At 39.4% G+C, this 19,020-nt stretch overlaps 1 protein-coding gene across 2 annotated transcripts; it reads right to left on the bottom strand.

Annotated features, from left to right (window-relative positions):
- Positions 1-411: 411 nt before the first annotated feature.
- On the bottom strand, positions 412-13,071 carry ERMN (ermin). Of its 2 annotated transcripts, XM_027115340.1 has the most exons (4): positions 13,063-13,071; positions 4,692-4,962; positions 3,950-4,042; positions 412-1,102 (listed from the first exon to the last, which is right to left on the bottom strand). In XM_027115340.1, the coding sequence occupies exons 1-4, from the start codon at positions 13,069-13,071 to the stop codon at positions 579-581; spliced, it is 897 nt and encodes a 298-aa protein (XP_026971141.1). In that variant the 3' UTR covers positions 412-578. The 2 variants fall into 2 exon arrangements, with proteins under 2 accessions (XP_026971141.1, XP_026971151.1); XM_027115350.1 differs by lacking the exon at positions 13,063-13,071 and having other exon boundaries at positions 3,950-3,982; positions 4,692-4,932.
- Positions 13,072-19,020: the final 5,949 nt, after the last annotated feature.

Here is a 19,020-nt window from a genome sequence, read left to right as displayed (position 1 = left end):
TTTCCTGACTGACAATTGCTCAGCCCCTCTAGTGAGAAAATTCAGTGAATGGTAACACCTAGGAAGGCAGCCTATACAGAATTTCACTCCGTGCATGCCAAGAAAAACAACTTAAAATCTGAAGATAATAGGAAAGGCAAAGTATTTTGGAAAGTTTATTGCCAGAGTCTATAAAACCACGTTTTAAAGAAAGAGAGATTTGATACCAGACTTTCTATCACCCTCAGGAAGAAAGACACCAAAAGAAATACATTTCATTTCACATAGTCCTCTTTCATTCGATGACTACATTTCCCAGCATTGCTACTTTTAAAGTCAAACTGTTTAGTGCTTAGCACACAGGCTATATTAGTGAGGATTTAAAAAGCAAATATCCAAGAATGAATCTAAAGCTTTTTGATTTGAGGTTACCAGACTGAGTTTTGCCTAGGGTTATTTCCACATTATTCTGCAGTGAAACAGAGATTAAGCTTCCACTTCTTTATAGGGGATGACTCAAGGCATACAAAGATGCATCTCAGGAGAAGAGAATTAGCTTTTGCTTTAGTGGGCATGAGAACTTCTCAGTTCCAGTTAGTTTATAAATGCATCATAGACTCGAATTCATCAATTCTTTGCTTGGTGTTCCCCTTTCTGATTTTCCGATAGGATATCGTATTGTATCTTGAATAAGCATTTCTGGAAATATCACCCTTCTTCCCGAAGGTTGGCTGCTCATCAGGTGTGACAGGTTGGGAACTGGGGCTGCTCAGTGGGGAGTCCTCACTTGCATCGCCTTCCTCTTTTAACTGAGAACCCTCTTCATTTTTTTTCTTAAGTTCTATCACTCGAACTTCATCTTCATCATCTTTGCAATCATCATCATCATCATTATTAATTTCTTCATCCCAAACCTCTTGCTCCTCATCATGCTCAGAATGTAACACATCAGCTTGGCTTGGTTTCCGAAATCCTAGCCATTCAATTTCCATTGCCTGATGTTGAGTTTTGTTCTTCAGATCCTCATCTCCTCTCTCTCCTAAAGGTTGTTCAGCAATCCTTTCCTTTCGTCTACTTGGTTCTTGGTAACTGCTGCTCAAAGGAATCTTCTCCCACTGACGTCCTGTAGCAAAATCAATTGGCAATTGATATGTGTAGAGATTTCAAAATACCACAGATTCTCCAGATTATATTTCTGGACAATCGTTTTGCACCAAACATTTTATGGGATATTGTTTTATGGGTTATTAATATGTTTTACACAATAAAACAGGCTACACCATCAAATTAGCTTGGAAGACACTGCATTAAGCAAAATGAAGTAAGCCTCTTCAGAATTTATCCAAGCCTTTAAAATACTAATGGATGTTAGCATCCAGCAACCCAACCTCATTTGACCATGGAACATTTTTGTTGTGGACTACTGTACCTAGTGATACTGGTATTCCCTGAGACACACTTTTAAAAATCCTGTGTAGCCTGTCACGAGTGGATATGTGAATATATTAAAAAATATTTGGACCTAGCTCCTACACACACACACACACACACACACACACACACTCCTCAAGGAAAGTTAGAAAAAAGGCTTTCTTCCAACAGTAAAAATAATGAAATAATGACTGCCAGTGACTGGTCACACTCAGAGTAGCAAATTCAGTGTTTACCACCATGCTTCTCAGAGTTCTCATGTCCTAAAGTACCAGCTATGGAGGAGGAGTACAGATGGCCAAGAGTCATGTGCTGGGCTAATGGACGCATCAAGTCCATGAAAGGACACACTCTATAGCCTAAGATCTGCCACTGATTTCTAGTGAGTCAAGATTTAAAAATCATGTTGAGGTCATATCTACAGAGTGTTAGGTTAGCCTATTATTTTCGACATGTCCTTAACCGACAACTAATTAACTTAAGTTGTTTGGTACCATGCAGTGACTTTTAAGAGGCTCATTTAATTCATTGCAAATTTCACTTTTCAAACACATCCTATCAGCATATCCTCAATAATATTTATTGAGCATGAAAAAAATGAATTAATAATAGGAGAGTAGAGGTTGTTCTCAGAGCTTTCAGCCCTGAAGGACTTCTGTGGGAAGCTTCAGCCTGCAGTGCACATGACTCAGGGTTGCGTTCACTATTCCCTTTCAATACCATAACAGTCTTTATATAAAGCGAGAGGCACTGTTCCTCTTTGCCCTTCTCCTCCACAATTTCCTATTTTCACTGAAAGATGTTGACAAGTCCATTTCCATCAGAGATTTTTCATTCTCTTTTCGTTTTGTTTTCCCAACTATAGGAATCAGATTGTAAACTTACACAAAGAGATAGAAGTGGAGGTGGTTCATCTCTCCTCATTAGCTGTGCACAACTCCTATCAGGCCACTGGCATCCAGTCAGTGTTTTTTACATCATAAATAAATATGTATTCGAATGTTTGCTATAATTTTAAGCTTTGTTTTGTTTTCTTCTTTTCCATAAGAACCAAAGAAACTGATCTTTTTACTCATATTCGTGACTTGGGCATGGAGTTGTCATGCATGAAATTCCTTCTTGACTTTAAATTATAATTCTAAGTATTTTAACATCTTCTTATTTTTCAACTCAGGAGTATTCTCTTTGGGGACTTTATAGCTGTTTGCCATTGTGAAAATAAAAAACACCAAAATGTGTCCTTCTAACCCTATAGGAGGAACATGTTCCACCAAACACAAAAGGATTCATGCAGGGAAAAACTCACCCTGAGATCATCCACTTTAAAAATCCAAACTGCTTTTATTCTTTATTTGAAGGTAATGAAAGATCATAGAAAACTATTGTCTCCAGTGACTTTCTGATCACAAATTTGAAAGGGGCTCTAGTTGAAAGGTTGAGATCCCTGCCTCTCAGAATTCGCTTGCTCATTGGCAGTAGAAGGGTTAGGGTGAGAGGTTATTTAGTCCATTTCATGCGGTTTAGGTCTTATAAATTATCTGTGATAATGTAAGAGCTTGACAGTGACTGTTGCTTACTACATTCTTCTTTGAGTGACTACACAGTGGACCACCGTATGTAGTCAGCAGACAGTCTGAGAGGTGTCCAGGCAAAGGGGACAAACCCAGGAAACTGCCAACAACCTTATCCTCCTAGGCATCTACTATTTTGTGTGATGTTCTAATATTTCAACCAATAATCTCTTCAATGTTTTACTTGTTAAGGTCCTAACTAAGCTAAATCACTTAGGTCTACCAAGCTGACTTCAATTTTGAGATAAGATGTGTATGGCTGCAAGAGAGGATATGAATGATTAACTGGTAGATTTTTATCTTCCACTTTATTTTGAAATTGTTTGAATGTAGGTGTCTCCTTAGAAGTCTAAAAGATTTTGTGTCTCTTAGACTCTTGAGTTTATTTGAAAAATAATACAGTCATTTAAAAATCAATGTTCTTTTTCTTCTCCCATTTTTCTGAAAGAACACAAGTAAAATTAACTTCATCACCTGGAAGATTTCTTTGACAAGAATTAGGTAACCATTTTGTGCTTACAGCAGAGGCCTAGAATTTTCCTATAGATAAATAAATTTATAAGATTATTTTAAACAGTATGCCAATGGTAAACTTTTAAGATAAACCCATTTTTGAAATGTTTACATCTTGCAAGGCGCCTGACATAGATTTGAAGACACTTAATCAAAAGGAAAGGTTTATTTAGTAGACTAACTTATTAAGACGCAGATATCATATCATCAGGTCAAAGCGTGCCAATCAGTTTTACCGATCCATGCAGTCTCAGTCTTGAAGAGTGTGTAATGCTTTCCCAGGTGGAACCCACAGATAAATCCAGACTCCCTTATCTGCCTATAGCAGCTTTGAGTTTTTGAAAGCATTACCTGGATTGCTTTTTCAATACCACACTCACGTAACATCCCATGCAAAAACTGTCTTCCACATTCCATCAAACAATTTCTGTGTACAAAATGGAAGTTCCTCTTACCTTCTCTGAATGTCATTTCGTCAACACTCGTTTCTTGGAGAGAAAGATCTGTGATAGCCTTATGAGCAATATAGAGATTCTCTTCTGGTTTTTCTGGGAAGAAAACCCCCCACAAGATTAATATTTTAACATTTAAGTAGTCTAAGATAAATAAATTACCAATGAAGACTCTAACAAGGTCGAGGTCTTTGATTTTTGTGGTCACTAAAAATAACTATTTCATTCTTCCAACTCATTTCTTCACTGATTCCTTTTATGTATAAGCATAACGGTAACCTCTCCTTTAATGTCTATGTAAGTTTATAGTACCACGAATTCAGACACTTTCAGGTAGCTTTAGAAAGAAAAGTTGAATTTATGAATTTCTTCTGACTGAATAATAATGGTGCTGTCCATATAATAATAAATAACAGTAGTTAACATTTAACCAACAGTAATTTTCACAACAACTGTACAAATATCAGAACTATTATTCTGCCTTCTTCTGAGAAAACCAAGGCTTCGGGAAGCCAAGAAAGTTGTCTAGGGTCACAGAGCTATCAAACAAATGAGCCTGGATTTGACCCAGGGCAGAGGTTTAGTCCTTATACTCTGCAGCCCCTGTAGGATAAGGGACTGCATTTGGGCAGGGGCAAGGGTGGGAGGATGTGCAGCTTATTCCTGTCATAACAGTTCACCCAAAGATTCCTGAGTGAGTTTACAAATCAAATCAAGCAAATTATAGAAGAGGAAAATGCTTTACCTTTTAGAATCTTCTCATCCATGGACGAGTGGAGCAGTATGTTCTCTTGTAATTTTTCACTTTTCTCCTGACTTCCTTTCGTGGGTTCATCTTCAAGACTAGATTCTACCCTGCAGTATGGTGGGGTGCCATCCATATCACTGGCTTTTTCCGTGATTTTAGTGATTTTTTGTTGACCGTTTTCAGGGGGTGTATCCCCATTACACTCAACCTGACTGAATGTCACTGGAACGTCTGTCATGATGTACAGTTGAGTCCGACTTGGAGAGAGCTTTGGGGAAGATCCTTGAGAAGTTCTCTTGCCTTCAGATCCAGCTCTTACTCTAAGGACACAAATGATTCCCTTTAGTGCATAATAACAAGCTTCTTTTCCTGAAGGTGTGCAGATAGAGCATAGCACAAAAGTAATAGAATTTGTCAGATTTGCCACCAACCCTTGAGCGAGAATCTGGCCAATCACCACCTTCTTTGTTGCTCAGCAGTCCCACTTGCAGAATTAATGGCAGCCTTTTGATTTACATAAACAAACAATCCGAGGCAATCAGCCTTTTGTGTTGGCATGTACAGGGGGACTTTCAGCTTGTCAGTCCCCCTCTGGGAACAGAGATTTTTGTCCCTTTTCATAATGGCCCTTTGTCATTTTCCTTGTAACAGGAGCCACAATTGTTCCACAGCTTTAATCCAGAGAGAATGACCACCTTGAGGCATATTAGTTCTGTGTAACCAGCTTAACATTTCCAAACAGATTTTGTTCAAGTACAACCTCAGCTATTTTGTAAAGGACAATGGCCTCTTTTCTTATTTATTAAAGAATAAAAACAGCTTATCAAAAACCTGTAAACAGGACAACTTTATTGTAAGTGGCTCTGGCAGTGGATTCCACGGTATGCTTTCGGGAGCCCAGAGAAGTAGATCTAACAAAATACAAGCATAAATTCTGCCGTCTTGCTAATACCAAACATTTTACATTTCAGTGATTCATTTGGTCTATAGCTTCTATTCATGTCTATTGTAGCTCAACCCATCCTGTAAAACCCTAGTATAATTGCCTCCATGAAATCTTCCCTTCCCTCAATCAGAATTATTTTCAATATTCCCTCCTGTTGTTTCATGGTGCTGGTAAAATTATAAGGCACCCACACTGTCTGCCTTTGGGGGAAACAGGTGATTATATAAAACATCTGCCACCTACCATTCCTTCCTTCTTAAAGTAAGACATTAATTCTTTTCTTTGTTGAATCTCATCTAGTGCAAAATGATTCCAGAGCCTTTGCCCATGTTGCTCCCTCAGCTTGGAACGCCCTTCTCTTCCTCAAGGCCAAACCCCTGGCCTAACCAGCTCCTCTGAAATACCATTTCTTTAAAGACACTTTCCCTGACCCACAGGATTAGGATGGGACTCCTGTTACACATTATCTTTCTCCTTCAGAGTGCTCTTCACAGTTGTGATTAAATAAGTAATTGCACAGTTATCTGCATAATGTCTCTCACCAACTAGAATCTAAGCCTTATCTGGGCAGAGACCATGGTTAACTTACTTATGTGTGTCCCCAGCATGTAGCATCTGCCTTGAAATAAGTAGGTACTGAATAGAGAAAAAAAAATTACTGTTGAATAAATGAATAAATGTTACTCCCTAGAGAATACATTTAAGATCTTTTCTAAAGGGAAGAAGAATAAGGTTTGAGAGTAATTGCACATTTGTCATCTTTAAACCTGTGTCTAGGGCTGAATGCATTAGGGTCTATATCAGGGACGACAAATACAAGGCACTCTGGTCTCATCCCCTTTCCCCACATACTTGGAGGATATCTCTATGATCCTAGAATTCTCTCCCTTGTCATCACTAACTCTTCTCTACCCAACACACTGATTATTTGTTTGTTTGTTTCTGCACAGGAGGAAAATTAACTTTCCCTCTACCTTCTTCTGAGTTCTTGTCTGAGATCCCTGTAATAAAAGATAGATTAACAAGAGAAAAGGGAACAGACGTTTATTAATATGTTGTTAAAAGGTAAATTGAGGTATATTAAAAATTTTAAGAGTTTTTTTGAGCAAAAATCAATTCTAACTGGGTAATGTTAAACCAGAAGTGGCTAGGAGCACTGTATGGGACAGGAAATGGGGAGACTTTTATAGAGAAAAGGCAGAAGCAAAGTAAGGAAATTACTGATTGACTACAGCTTAAAACCTAGTTGGCTGTTTGTGACTGGTTGTCCTTAGCATTTTGATCTCGGAAGCATGAGGAATATATAGGCTTTTATTTTGGTTTGCTTATGTAGGCCACCAGGCCCTAGAGCCACATTAGTCCAATGGCCTCCTTGTCTAATTAATTTAACAAATATGCCTCATGTATACATGGGAGAGACCCAGGGAAACCTAGTAACTCCCTAAGATGGCCTAAGCCACTCCCATAAATATCATCTCCAGCTAAAGACAAAAGAGAAAGGTGTGTGCTGGAGGTGGAACAGAGGAGGCCAGTTAGAGGTTTCCAGGAAAACCACAGTAAACAAGGGTATGGTATGTTATGCAGACTTAAGTGGCTTCCTTCTCCATTGACAAGATTCTGTTATGTTTTAGAGTTATCCTTCTCTTCCTGGTACCGAGAGGGAGACACCCTTACAAAGGGAGATCTCCTTTATAAGTGCCAATTTCCCTTACAAAAGATAACTTTCTATTTTCTGAGCTTCTCCAGTGTCTGCAGTTTCTCAAAAATAATTAGCTCAAAATAATCCTTATGCCAAAGAGACATATTTTGGAGTGGCATATCCTAATGCTCTTCTTTTGTTTGTTTTTATTTAACAAACTTTCATATAGGATTTAAATGTTCAAATGCTTCACAAATAGTAACACATTTGATCTTCAAAACAGCAGTGTAAGGAAGGTGCTATTATTAGCCTCATTTTGCAGAATAGAAAAATTAAACACAGAGAGATTAAGAAACTTGCTGAAGGTCACACAGCTGGTAAACCTACTGTTGAGAGTTTGCAGCTTAGATGAAGCCAAGAGCCATCTGGTCGGGGTGCTAGTGTTTCCTTGGGCCAGAGAACCCACTGGGCTCCAGCCTGATGAATTAACCGCCTCGGCAGCAGAAGTAGCTCTAGCCAGGAAAGGGCAACAGAAGGCCTGAGGTGTCATCAAGGCCTTCCCAAGACAGACACCCCAGCTGCTGAGGACAGGGTTGGGAGGGTCTGGGAGTTTCTTTCCCATCAGAAATAACAGAGCTATTCTCTTAATTCAAAAATCAGAACCTGGAGCTTCAGGGCCAGGTTGATCCACCCCTACTAACTTAGAGTTAGAACAGCCCAGGATCTAGGGCAAGAAGAAAATATAGGGGGAATCAGATGGGAGGATGCAGAGACTAACACCAAAGCTAGGAAAGTATGGGGACATACTAGATTGTGAGATCCAGAAGGGCAGGAAATAGTACTAATTCAACCGAATGCCCAGCAATAAACATAAAAATGTAGAAGTGCTCACATTAGCTTTGAAATCCTGTCTCCAACATCTGTCAGTTCCCTCCAGACTGCCAAGTACTTCAGGGACACAGCAAAGTTTTGTTTCTCTCTCTTACTCTTAGATTGCTATGACCATATAGCAACTTGCAACTTGTACCTATAGCTTAGTTTCTATGGGGATTAAAATTTGGGGGTGGGGGGAGGATCATCTTTTTTCTAATGCCTTGCTTTGACATTTTTGGGGGGCATCAGAATTATTTCAGATTTAGAAATATAGAAAAATGATCCAGACTTCTATCAGCCTCAGCTAACCAGTGTGTTCACTTCTATAAAAAGCCAGGTAAAATGTTTTGTAACGTGTATAAGTTTTCCTACAAGTAGATGGCAACACAAAAACCATTTAGCTCCAAAATGAGTCTAACAACCAAATAAAACACAGGGTATTTTATCTATTAAAAGGTATGTTGTCACCCATTGACTGTAACAACCTACGATTTGTAAAGTGTGTTTGAATTTGCATTAAGGATCCTCAATTCAAAATACCATTGCATATGGGCTTCCCTGGTGGCGCGGTGGTTGAGAGTCCGCCTGCCAATGCAGGGGACACGGGTTTGTGCCCCGGTCCGGGAAGATCCCACATGCCGCGGAGCAGTTGGGCCCGTGAGCCATGGCCGCTGAGCCTGCGGGTCCAGAGCCTTCACTCTGCAATGGGAGAGGCCACAACAGTGAGAGGCCCACGTACCGCAGAAAAAAACAAACAAACAAAAAAAACATTGCATAATCTTCACTGCATGAAATATGACTTTTTTAAAAGAGAATTTACTGGAGTATTTATGTTTTTTCCCTAGTTATTATTCTAAATGGTAAAGGATATTATATAAATATAACCATTCTGAAATCTATAACAAAATATGATAATGAAAGAATTTTCACATGGGAACTTAAAAAGTATCAAAATTACATTATGCAAATACCCACATTTCACTTGTCAAATGCCAAATGATGAATCTTAAGGCTATATTAGGTCCAGCTAAGGAGCCAGGATAACCTGATTTGGTTCACTTAAGGCACTAACATTCCAAATTGACGGGACAGCCCAGCTAAAGTGAACTGTTACAGAAATACAAAATATTATAACATCATAAAATCAATCAGTAATCATATATCTCACTTCGAAAAACAATAATTGCCTACCACCTTGCATAAATTAGATTAAGTTGATTATCTTATGCCATCTTCGTACCTTGTGTTTATATTTAAGCCTAGCTTGAAGCAATAGCTGTCATTTGGGCAATATAAGGTCTTGAAGCAAAGGATGGTGTCTTCCAGGCAGCCAGTAGTGAAGTCTGTGGGTAACACTTGAGGTTTAAGAATTTAATGTAACAAAATTTAAAAATTCAACTGTTTTTTACTAAAAGCATGCTTTCCAGTCTTGGAGATGGGATCGGTTGGAAGGGGATAGTTAGTTCTCTCTCTAAAGACAAAGTCTTTCTTATACCCCAGGAAAGATACATGTCTTTGCAGCCCTAGAATCTGGGGCCTAGCTTCTCAGTGAGTCACTGTTTACCATATTTTTAAAAGTACTGGAAGAAACAGGCTAGGAATTTGGTGAGGATTAGAAGAGAGTGTAGCCCTGAACAAGAGGCCACAATGTAAATCCCTGTGGCCAAGGCAGGCAGGTGGGAGTGAGAGCACGAACCAAGAATTAAGAGGCCCCCCCCCAAATAAAGGGCAAATGAGCATTATAATCAGCGACCCCTATAATGATCAAGAGGTTGGACTCGGTCATCAGATGACCTGGCATGAAATCTTGCTCTGCTGTTTGTTTTTTTGTTTGTTTCCAAACAGGAAATGTACTTCAGAAACCATCTGGGGACTTCCCTGGTGGCACAGTGGTTAAGAATCCGCCTGCCAATGCAGGCGACACGGGTTCGAGCCCTGTTTTTTGCAGTACACTGAAATTTGACTTCTGAGATAGGTATCATTAGATCACTGAAAGGCTCTTTTTCACTCAGGAGGAAATGCGTGGGCTGCTCCCAAGACTGACACACATACATGGAATTTAGATCCAATGTAGCTTCAGTCCTATCCCTTCCTGTAGTCCCTGGGAAAACTTCAGTCATTGACACACTTTAGAATGACTTGTTGTAGAGGGTCATTGCAAACAATGGTGGCATCTGTTCCATCTAATAACACACACCATGGCTTCATCCTTCCTATCTTGAACTGGGATTAGTGTGTGAGCACCAGCCTGTGGCCACTACAAATACCCCAGTGCATTGGCTTGGTGGAAACTGATCCTAAAAATGTAAAGAAACTGATCCTAAAAATGTATGAAATAACAGGTGACTATGAAAACCTTGACCCCTAGATCTCTCTTACACATCAATCCTTGCAGTAGAGAATGAATTATGTTTGAGACCCTTGCAGAGCAATCGCACAGGTAAGGAAGGGGAAGCCCCATGGAATGAAATCATTTCACTCTGTTGGCCATAATTTTAAGAGTATACTCTCCTAGATGCACGAAGGAGTGTCCCCGATGAGCTGGGCTCTCGAGAGCTTTTAGCCAGGCAATTATAATAATCATGTTTTACTTACAGTGGGATTTTTCTTGACGCACTTTAATGGAAAGAATGGTTTCTTTATTCACGGACACTCCATATATGTTAGATAATAAAAGGAATTTGTGCAGGTGTTTATAAAACCACAGAAAGAAAGTTTTTAACTGCATACACACTCTTTGGTAGTTTGAAAGCATTTTATCATCCTCCAGGGGAAGCAGAGATGTATGAAAGTCATATCACTGCCAGCAGCAGCCCTCCTGAACTATTTTGAATGTCACTAGGAGTTTAAGGCAACATATTGTTTTTCAGAGGAGAAAGGCAACAAAATAATTAAACACATTTTTCCTTCAGGAAAAAAAAAAGAAAAAACAAGTCATCTCTGCTTTTGTACAAAGGTGATGTGATGTGACCATGAACAAATATAATCTCCTCAGAGATGCCTCTGGTAACTTAGCTCAGAAGACTGTTTCAGGGTAAGCAGGAAAAATTCACACACTATCAATGCGTGAAATACATCTGCAGAGAGATTAGAATTTCTTGTAAATCCTTTGTGTTGAATCCAAATGAGGAACACTGGACAGCTGTGCAGATTCTTCTGACCTTTAGATGAGGAGAGAAATGATTTGAAAGCTCTATTTATTGATTAGCTTATTCACCCCCCTGCACCCCGAAACTTGAAGCCAAACAGGAAATGTACTTCAGAAACCATCTGGGGACTTCCCTGGTGGCACAGTGGTTAAGAATCCGCCTGCCAGTGCAGGCGACACGGGTTCGAGCCCTGTTCCAGGACGATTGCACATGCCATGGAGCAACTAAGCCCATGCGCCATAACTACTGCAGCCTGAGCTCCTAGAGCCCACGAGCCACAACTACTGAGCCTGTGCTCTAGAGCCCGCGAGCCACAACTAATGAGCCCGTGTGCCACAACTACTGAAGCCCGTGTGCCTAGAGGCCGTGCTCCGCAACAAGAGAAGCCGCGCACCACAACGAAGAGTAGCCCCCGCTGGCCACAACTAGAGAAAGCCCATGTGCAGCAGCAAAGACCAGACAACGAAGACCCAACACAGCCATAAATAAATAAATTAATTAATTAATTAAAATAAAATAAAATAAAAAGAAGCCATCTGACTCAGAGAAATGTAGTAGAACAGCACACTCGCTCTGTGGGGTCTGCACAGCAAGGTAAATGTAGGTTCTGGGAATTGTTGATGTGGACCATAGTAATAGTCTTCTACCTGGTTGCCCACCTCCAGTCTTCAATTCTCTGTCTCCCAACTCCAAATGGTAATATTGCAAATTCCAAGTACATTATGTGCTTCACAGCAAATGTTCATTCACGCGCAGAGAAACTCAGTTTTTGCCCATTGCTCCACTGCTTGCCATATTCAGTACCAGTTCCTTGTAACACAATACAGCTACTTTCCAGGTTGATCACCCCAAATTGTCCCGTTCTTGTTTCTACCCTTGCCACAGAGAAGTATTCTGTGTTACCACACGTGACTCCCGTTTGCATGTCTTGGAGTATTCTTTCCCCCATGTCTGGAACTTTCAGAACTTCAGAACATCTGGAGAATGCCTGCCTCATGGAGTTTTTGAGATTAAATTATGTGACAAAATATATGTGGATCACTCGGTACAGTGCTTGATACGTAGTGAGAGCCGAATAATAACAACAATGCTATTTATTAATATATTGTTGGATACTTGCAGGCTTTGCGTGATTTGTTTTTGTACTTCTACAGGGGCAAGCACACCACCTAGTTCACAGTCTATGTTATATACACAAGATTTGAGTTGGCAGTAGAGGTTTCTGGCATTAGAATGTGACAATAAAATTCATTTGAATATATCTCGGATCCCTTTCTTGTCCTTTTACAAATCTGCTTTTATCTATTTAAATTAAGTATTAGGGATTCAGGATCTAAGAGTCGGGTTTTCCACGGTGTAGGATTGTGGTATGGCTTTCGAAGACGCCACCTACTGGCAAACAGGCAGAGTTTGTTAGAAAGTGAAATAAAAGCAGCTCTGTGGGGCTTCCCTGGTGGCGCAGTGGTTGGGAGTCCGCCTGTCGGTGCAGGGGACGCGGGTTCGTGCCTCGGTCCGGGAGGGTCCCGCGTGCCGTGGAGCGGCTGGGCCCGTGAGCCGTGGCCGCTGGGCCTGCGCGTCCGGAGCCTGTGCCCCGCAACGGGAGAGGCCACAGCAGTGAGAGGCCCGCGTACCGCAAAAAACAAAACAAAGCAAAACCAAAAAAAGCAGCTCTGTGGTGCCACAGAAGACTGTGTTCTCATCGTCACCCTCCTGGTTGCTCACTGGACAGAACCTCTCAGTAAAATACACATTGGCTAATACAGTCTTCATGTAGAGAGTTTTAGAAGTCAGCTGACACTGATTTGGAGGTGAATATTCTGGCTCGGATTTCCCAGAGCAGATAAGCCTCCACAGAAGAGGAGCACGTGATCAGACAGGATGTGATGCGCTTGGCGTGTTTAGGAGCCCTAGATTCTGGCCGGGTAGACCCCACCCTATCCCTCAATGTGCCCCCTCACCAGTAGCTCTCGGGCAAATCCTTTCATCAGAGGCCTCTTATGAGGGTTTAATGAGATCCTATCCAGAGATCTCAGTGGCTGGTGTCTAATACACGCTCTAGAAATGGACCTGTTGCTGTGATTAAGCAAAAGAGGCTATGCCTGCGTTACTCAGTCATCTTCAACATTCAGTTTGCCTCAGAATATTCTGGGCACCTCCTTTAAAATCTAGGTTTCTAGACTGTACTCCCAGATATTCTAACTTGGTTGAAGTCCAGAAGATGCACTATAAACAAACACCTGGGTGATTCTGGTACACATTCTAATGAGTAATACTACACTTTCTAACCTCCAACACACACCTAAACAAGGAAAAATAAAAGGCAGTAACTCTTGGAGGACAATGTTTTTTTCATTATTCATATTACTTAAGAACTTAAAGACTGTAAATAAATAAATTTCTGGAAAAACAGTAATAATTTAAAAATAAAAGTAGTAATAATAATAACCAACACGCGCTAGCACTTACTATGTACCAAGATTGGTCAATGAGCTCTGAAAGCAATAGCCCTTTAATCTTCACAACAACCTTTGAGATAGGTATTCTGGTTGTCATCATTTTACAGAAGAGGAAACCTAGGCACCATCTAGTCATCTATCTAGTAAGGGACAGAGCCAGGAGCCAGCATCTAAACCAAGAAAGTCTGGGTCAGAGCCTATGTTCTTAAACACGATCCACCCCTTATAAAAATATAGCACTATTCACGACCGAACCAAATCACAGGGACTAAACAGCTATTAGTCAAATAAGGGACCAAATTTCCTGTAGAGCTTTTCTATTTAATAGAAATCCCAGGGGAACAGGTAACTGATAGTATAGTCACAGGCCACCTTTTAATGCATTCCACCTTCCCATGTTTGATTTTTAAAATTTTTTTTCTAATAGGTTGGTCTTCACTTCTTATACTTTACAATATCCCAATGTTGAATTCCCATGGTTAATAACATTCTTTAGTCTGGTGTTCATGGATAGACTTGCAACGTTATACTTGTTTGCAGTTTTAATTTTAAAAAATGAGCTGCCTAATAAAACCAATACATCCTCAATAAAAGTCAAGGTTCAGAAAGACTAAAGGGATAGAGAAGTCCTAGCAACCTCTGTGAAAGGCTGGTTTTGAGGGAAAGAGCTAATGTGTACCTAAAAGCCTAAAGGTTATACTTAGTTTTTACTATCTACAGTAAGAAACATAATTTAAAGGGTAACGTCTCCCAGGCTATGTTCTCAAGAGATTCTATGGCTGACAATAAAATTCATGCCTGAGGCTCACTTTTGCAACAAATTTTAAGCAACAACTTGCCACTTCTTCCATCCAAAATCCTGAGGGAGAAGAAAAAAGTGCGTAAGAGAATGACAGGGCTCAGAACTCATACTCATCCTTAAGGGGAAATTCGTGGAAATTAAACAGTGATTTGTTTCCTTTCTGATTTCTAATCCCTCGCACTCTGTGCGTAGGCTTTTGGATAATAAGAATATGTGTATAGATGGAGCATTCCTGTGTTCACAGTCTTTCACAGTCATTCATTTGATATGAGTGAAGCAAATCATTTCAGGCTGAGTCCAGTGAGGAGCTTTTTAAAGACAATGTTGGCAGCCCAGGATCATAGCCGTCTTGTCACTGACTTGACGTGAACTCAGAGCACCTAAGGGCAAGCCAGGATGTGTGTCTCTGCATCACAGAGAACTACTGCAATGCCTGCCACCAAGGATGCACTTCATAAATGTTTAATTAAACGAATAAACAAAGTATCTTACCCAACCCACTCCATTTATAGATGAAAAACTCAAACCTCATAGGAGTGGAAAGTTTCATGAAGCAGAAGTTAAGACATGAAGAGAGGCAAAAGAGCCAGGCATATAAAAGAGAACATCCTTCTGCCAATTACCTTCCTTTTTCCCAGCTCTACCTCTTCTCTCTGGTTCCTTGTTCACTAAATTAATTGACATTAATATGTAACTAAAATATATGGTTAATGTATTGAATTAAGAAAACTTGAAATATTTAAACAGGCTTCTTAAAAATGAGCTGACCTCAGATAGGTTTGGGTTGCTGTGTACATCTCTAGGATACGTACATTCTGCATTTATTTGTCTCTCTTTGGGTTAGTAGCCCTCAGGCGTAAAGAGGTTTATCGTACCAGCAGCTTATGTTTCTAGTTAACTCATGTAGTTTCATGCTCTCATTTTATTTTCCAGGCTAAAGAGGGGAATAAACTTGACATAATGTATATAAGTAACTCACAGAAATAACAGAATTACCACTGAGACTCCTGCCTCTTGGTCATAGAATCAAAGATGCTCAGGGATGAAGGGATCTTTGAGCTGAATCTATGACTCCAACTGTTCAATAGTTGAGTCCCTTCCACAACACCCATTCCAGGCACTTGACTATTCTCTTTTCGAATATCGTTAAATAATGGAGAATTCAGCCGTGCTTGAACTGCTCTGAGTTCTGAAAACTTATCCCTGTATGGAGGTGAACTTTCATGCCCTAAAGCTTTCACACATCAGTTGTGCTTGATTGAACCCTCTGGAACCACCCAGAACAAGTCTAGTCTCTCTTCTACCTGACACTCTTCAGATATTTGAAGACAGCTTTCATGTCCACCCCCATCACCCAAGTCTTCCCTTTTCTGGAATAAACTTCTCTGGTTCATCATATAACATTGTATTGAGTAGCTTTACACTATCAAACGTTCTTACCTGAACATACTGTCATATGCTGTGTACAGGGCTGACAGGGGTCAGATATATACTAACATAGATACACTGTGTATTAAAATAGTTTCCCTATAATTGATAAAAAGTCATGGTTCTAAATCTCTCCCTGAGTGTCCACCACTGCCTTTGCCCATCACCTGGCACCCTCCTGACATCGGCATGACCAATAATCAAGGGTTGTTCCTAGACCAATGTGTTGATTAGTAAATGACTAAATCATATTAGTTGCTAGATGTTCTAAATATGACCTATTCCTAACTATCTTTTTCAAGGTAATGGCCAGAAATTTAAAAAAAAAAAAAAAAAACTTGAAGGAAACTTTCAACATTTACTCAGAGCTTCTTATGTACCCAGCAATATGACAAGCGTTTTCAAACATTATTCTCATCTAACTGTCATAGAAAGACTGTGAAATAATCATTATTATTCCTGTTCTAGAAAAGAGAACACTAAGATCCTTGGAGGTCACATATCTTACCCAGTGTTTCACAACTATTAAATGTCAGAGCCAGAATTCAAAAACAGATCAATGGTCAAATAAATTTGGCAAATGCTACAGGTTCTTTATCCTCATGGAAAATCCTGATGAACTTGAGCACATTAAAGATTCTAAAAAGTTCTTTAATAAAGAAAGTAGTTTAACCCAATGCATTTGAGGTTTTACTCTTATTTGATACCCATAAGCGCTTAGCCGAACCAATGCTTTAATTACTTTGGAAGCTGATCCCCACTGTTGATTCATGGCAGTCTAAATGATGACTAAAGCCCCAGATCTTTTTCATGGATGTCATTGTTAAAGATCAGCTATCCTTTCCTATCCCTGAAAAATGTGTTTTGAACTCAAGGGCAGAAACTTAAGTCTATCTCTTTTATATTACCTTTGGTTAAATTCATGCTTTTTCCAGCTTGTCAATATCACAACTCTGCCATCTTATGTAGTCACTGTTCCTTTTGTTTTCATTCATCCTCACACTGACCACATTCTCTACATCTTCACTTAGACTGGGAATTATAAATGTTAAACATAGAAGAATTGAGGACTTTCAGTTTCAGATCTAACATGTAATGAGGTCGGAAGTCATCACCTCCATCCTTATAATTAAAAATCTGGATAAACTAAAAATCACTGACTTTTCTTGGACCTATCAGAGAATTGAGGTTTCAGGGCAAAACATTACCTCCAAATCTGAAGGGTTCATCCAGACAGACACAGTTGATACCTGCTTACTTAGAGCAGAAGGTACTGGAGCCATAAACTGTTAGAAACACTCACACAATAAATTTGACAATTTGCTATAAGCTGAGGGAGGACTAGTGTGAGAGGAGAAATTCCTGGGGGCCACACTTCTCAGGGGTTCCCTCACAGATTTATGGGCTTTATGTCCAGAAACCCAACCAGGTTCTCATGATGAAGATCTGAGAAGGATCTTCTACTGGCTCTGGCAGAAAAAAAGGAAGAATAATAATTGTGAAATATACCCAAGAGTCTTGTTCATAACAAAGGTCTAATCTCCCTGGGGAAAGACTTTCCCTGAGCATTAGTCCAGCTGGAGGAGGGCATTCCTCCCTCTCCAGCCCCGTCTGGTCTCCCTGTCTCACCTAAGGGAGAAATTAAAAAGCTATGCTAGTGCAGAAATATCTGTGAAGGTGACAGCTCAGAGACACTGCCCCAAAAAGGACTGAGATTTAATCATAAAATTATTGAATGTTTCTGCTCCCCCTACCTTTCCACCACAGCAATGGGGCTCCAGTATAATAGTGGGTTGCCAATGAAGGAGCTTCAAGTCATAGATTCTTTCTGAGGAAAAGTAAACAGGGAAGCCCAAAGGCAAGAGGAGAGACAAAATTAAGGAAGAATTTGAAATCTCTGATGCCTAACACTATAGTGAACACTAAACACAGCTCAACTACTAGCCAGATTAACATAAATCCTCACGTGGAAATCCTATTACCTATTTACCTGTCTCACCTTCAACCAAGAATTACTAGGCATGCCAAAAGGAAAAACAAAAAAACACACTCTAAAGAGAAAATCAGTCATCAGAACTCAGATATGCCAGATCAGTCTGGTAATTTATAATATAATAACTATGATTAGTGTGTTAAGAGCTTTAATAAATAAAGTAGGCAACATGCAAGAACAGATAAGTGATGCAAGCAGAGAGATGAAAACTCTAAAAAAGAATCAAAAGAAAATATTCCAAATAAAAAACACTCATTTATGGAGAACTATATGGAGGTAACTTTAAAAAACTAAAAATAGAGCTACCATATGATCCTGCAATCCTATTCCTGGGCATATATCTGGAGAAAACAATAATTCAAAAATTTACATGCACCCCAATGTTCATTGCAGCACTATTTACAATAGCCAAGACATGGAAGAAAACTAAATGTCCGCTGACAGATGAACAGATAAAGAAGATGTGGTATATATATACAATGGAATATTACTCAGCCATAAAAAAGAAGGAAATAATGCCATGTGCAGCAAAATGGATGGACCTACAGATTATCATAATAAGTGAAGTAAGCCAGACAGAGAAAGAAAAATGTCATATGATATCATTTATATATAGAATCTAAAAAAAAAAAAAAGACACAAATGAACTTATATACAAAACAAAAATAGGCCCACAGACATAGAAAACAAACTTATGGTTACCAAAAGGGAAAGAAGGGGGAGGGATAAATTAAGTGTTTGAGATTAACATTTACATACTACTGTACATAAAATAGATAACCAACAGGGTCCTACTGTGTAGCATAGGGAGCTATAGTCAATATTTTGTAATAACCTAAAAGGGAAAAGGTTGTCTTTTTCAGATTGAAAAAAACACAGATAAATAAATATATATATATATATATATATGTATATACACACACACACACATATATATATATAAAACTGAATCACTTTGCTGTACACCTGAAATTAACACAAAATTGTAAATCAACTATACTTCAATTAAAAATCAATAGGTCAATAGTGACTTCCAAAAA

The sequence above is a fragment of the Aethalodelphis obliquidens genome, unplaced genomic scaffold (genome assembly GCF_003676395.1).
Source record: "Aethalodelphis obliquidens isolate GAN/ISIS:26980383/991018 unplaced genomic scaffold, ASM367639v1 scaffold2, whole genome shotgun sequence".
In the NCBI taxonomy this organism is placed as follows: Eukaryota; Metazoa; Chordata; class Mammalia; order Artiodactyla; family Delphinidae; genus Aethalodelphis; species Aethalodelphis obliquidens.
Note: the sequence above shows the minus strand (reverse complement) of the source record. Positions and strands in the feature narration are given on the sequence as shown.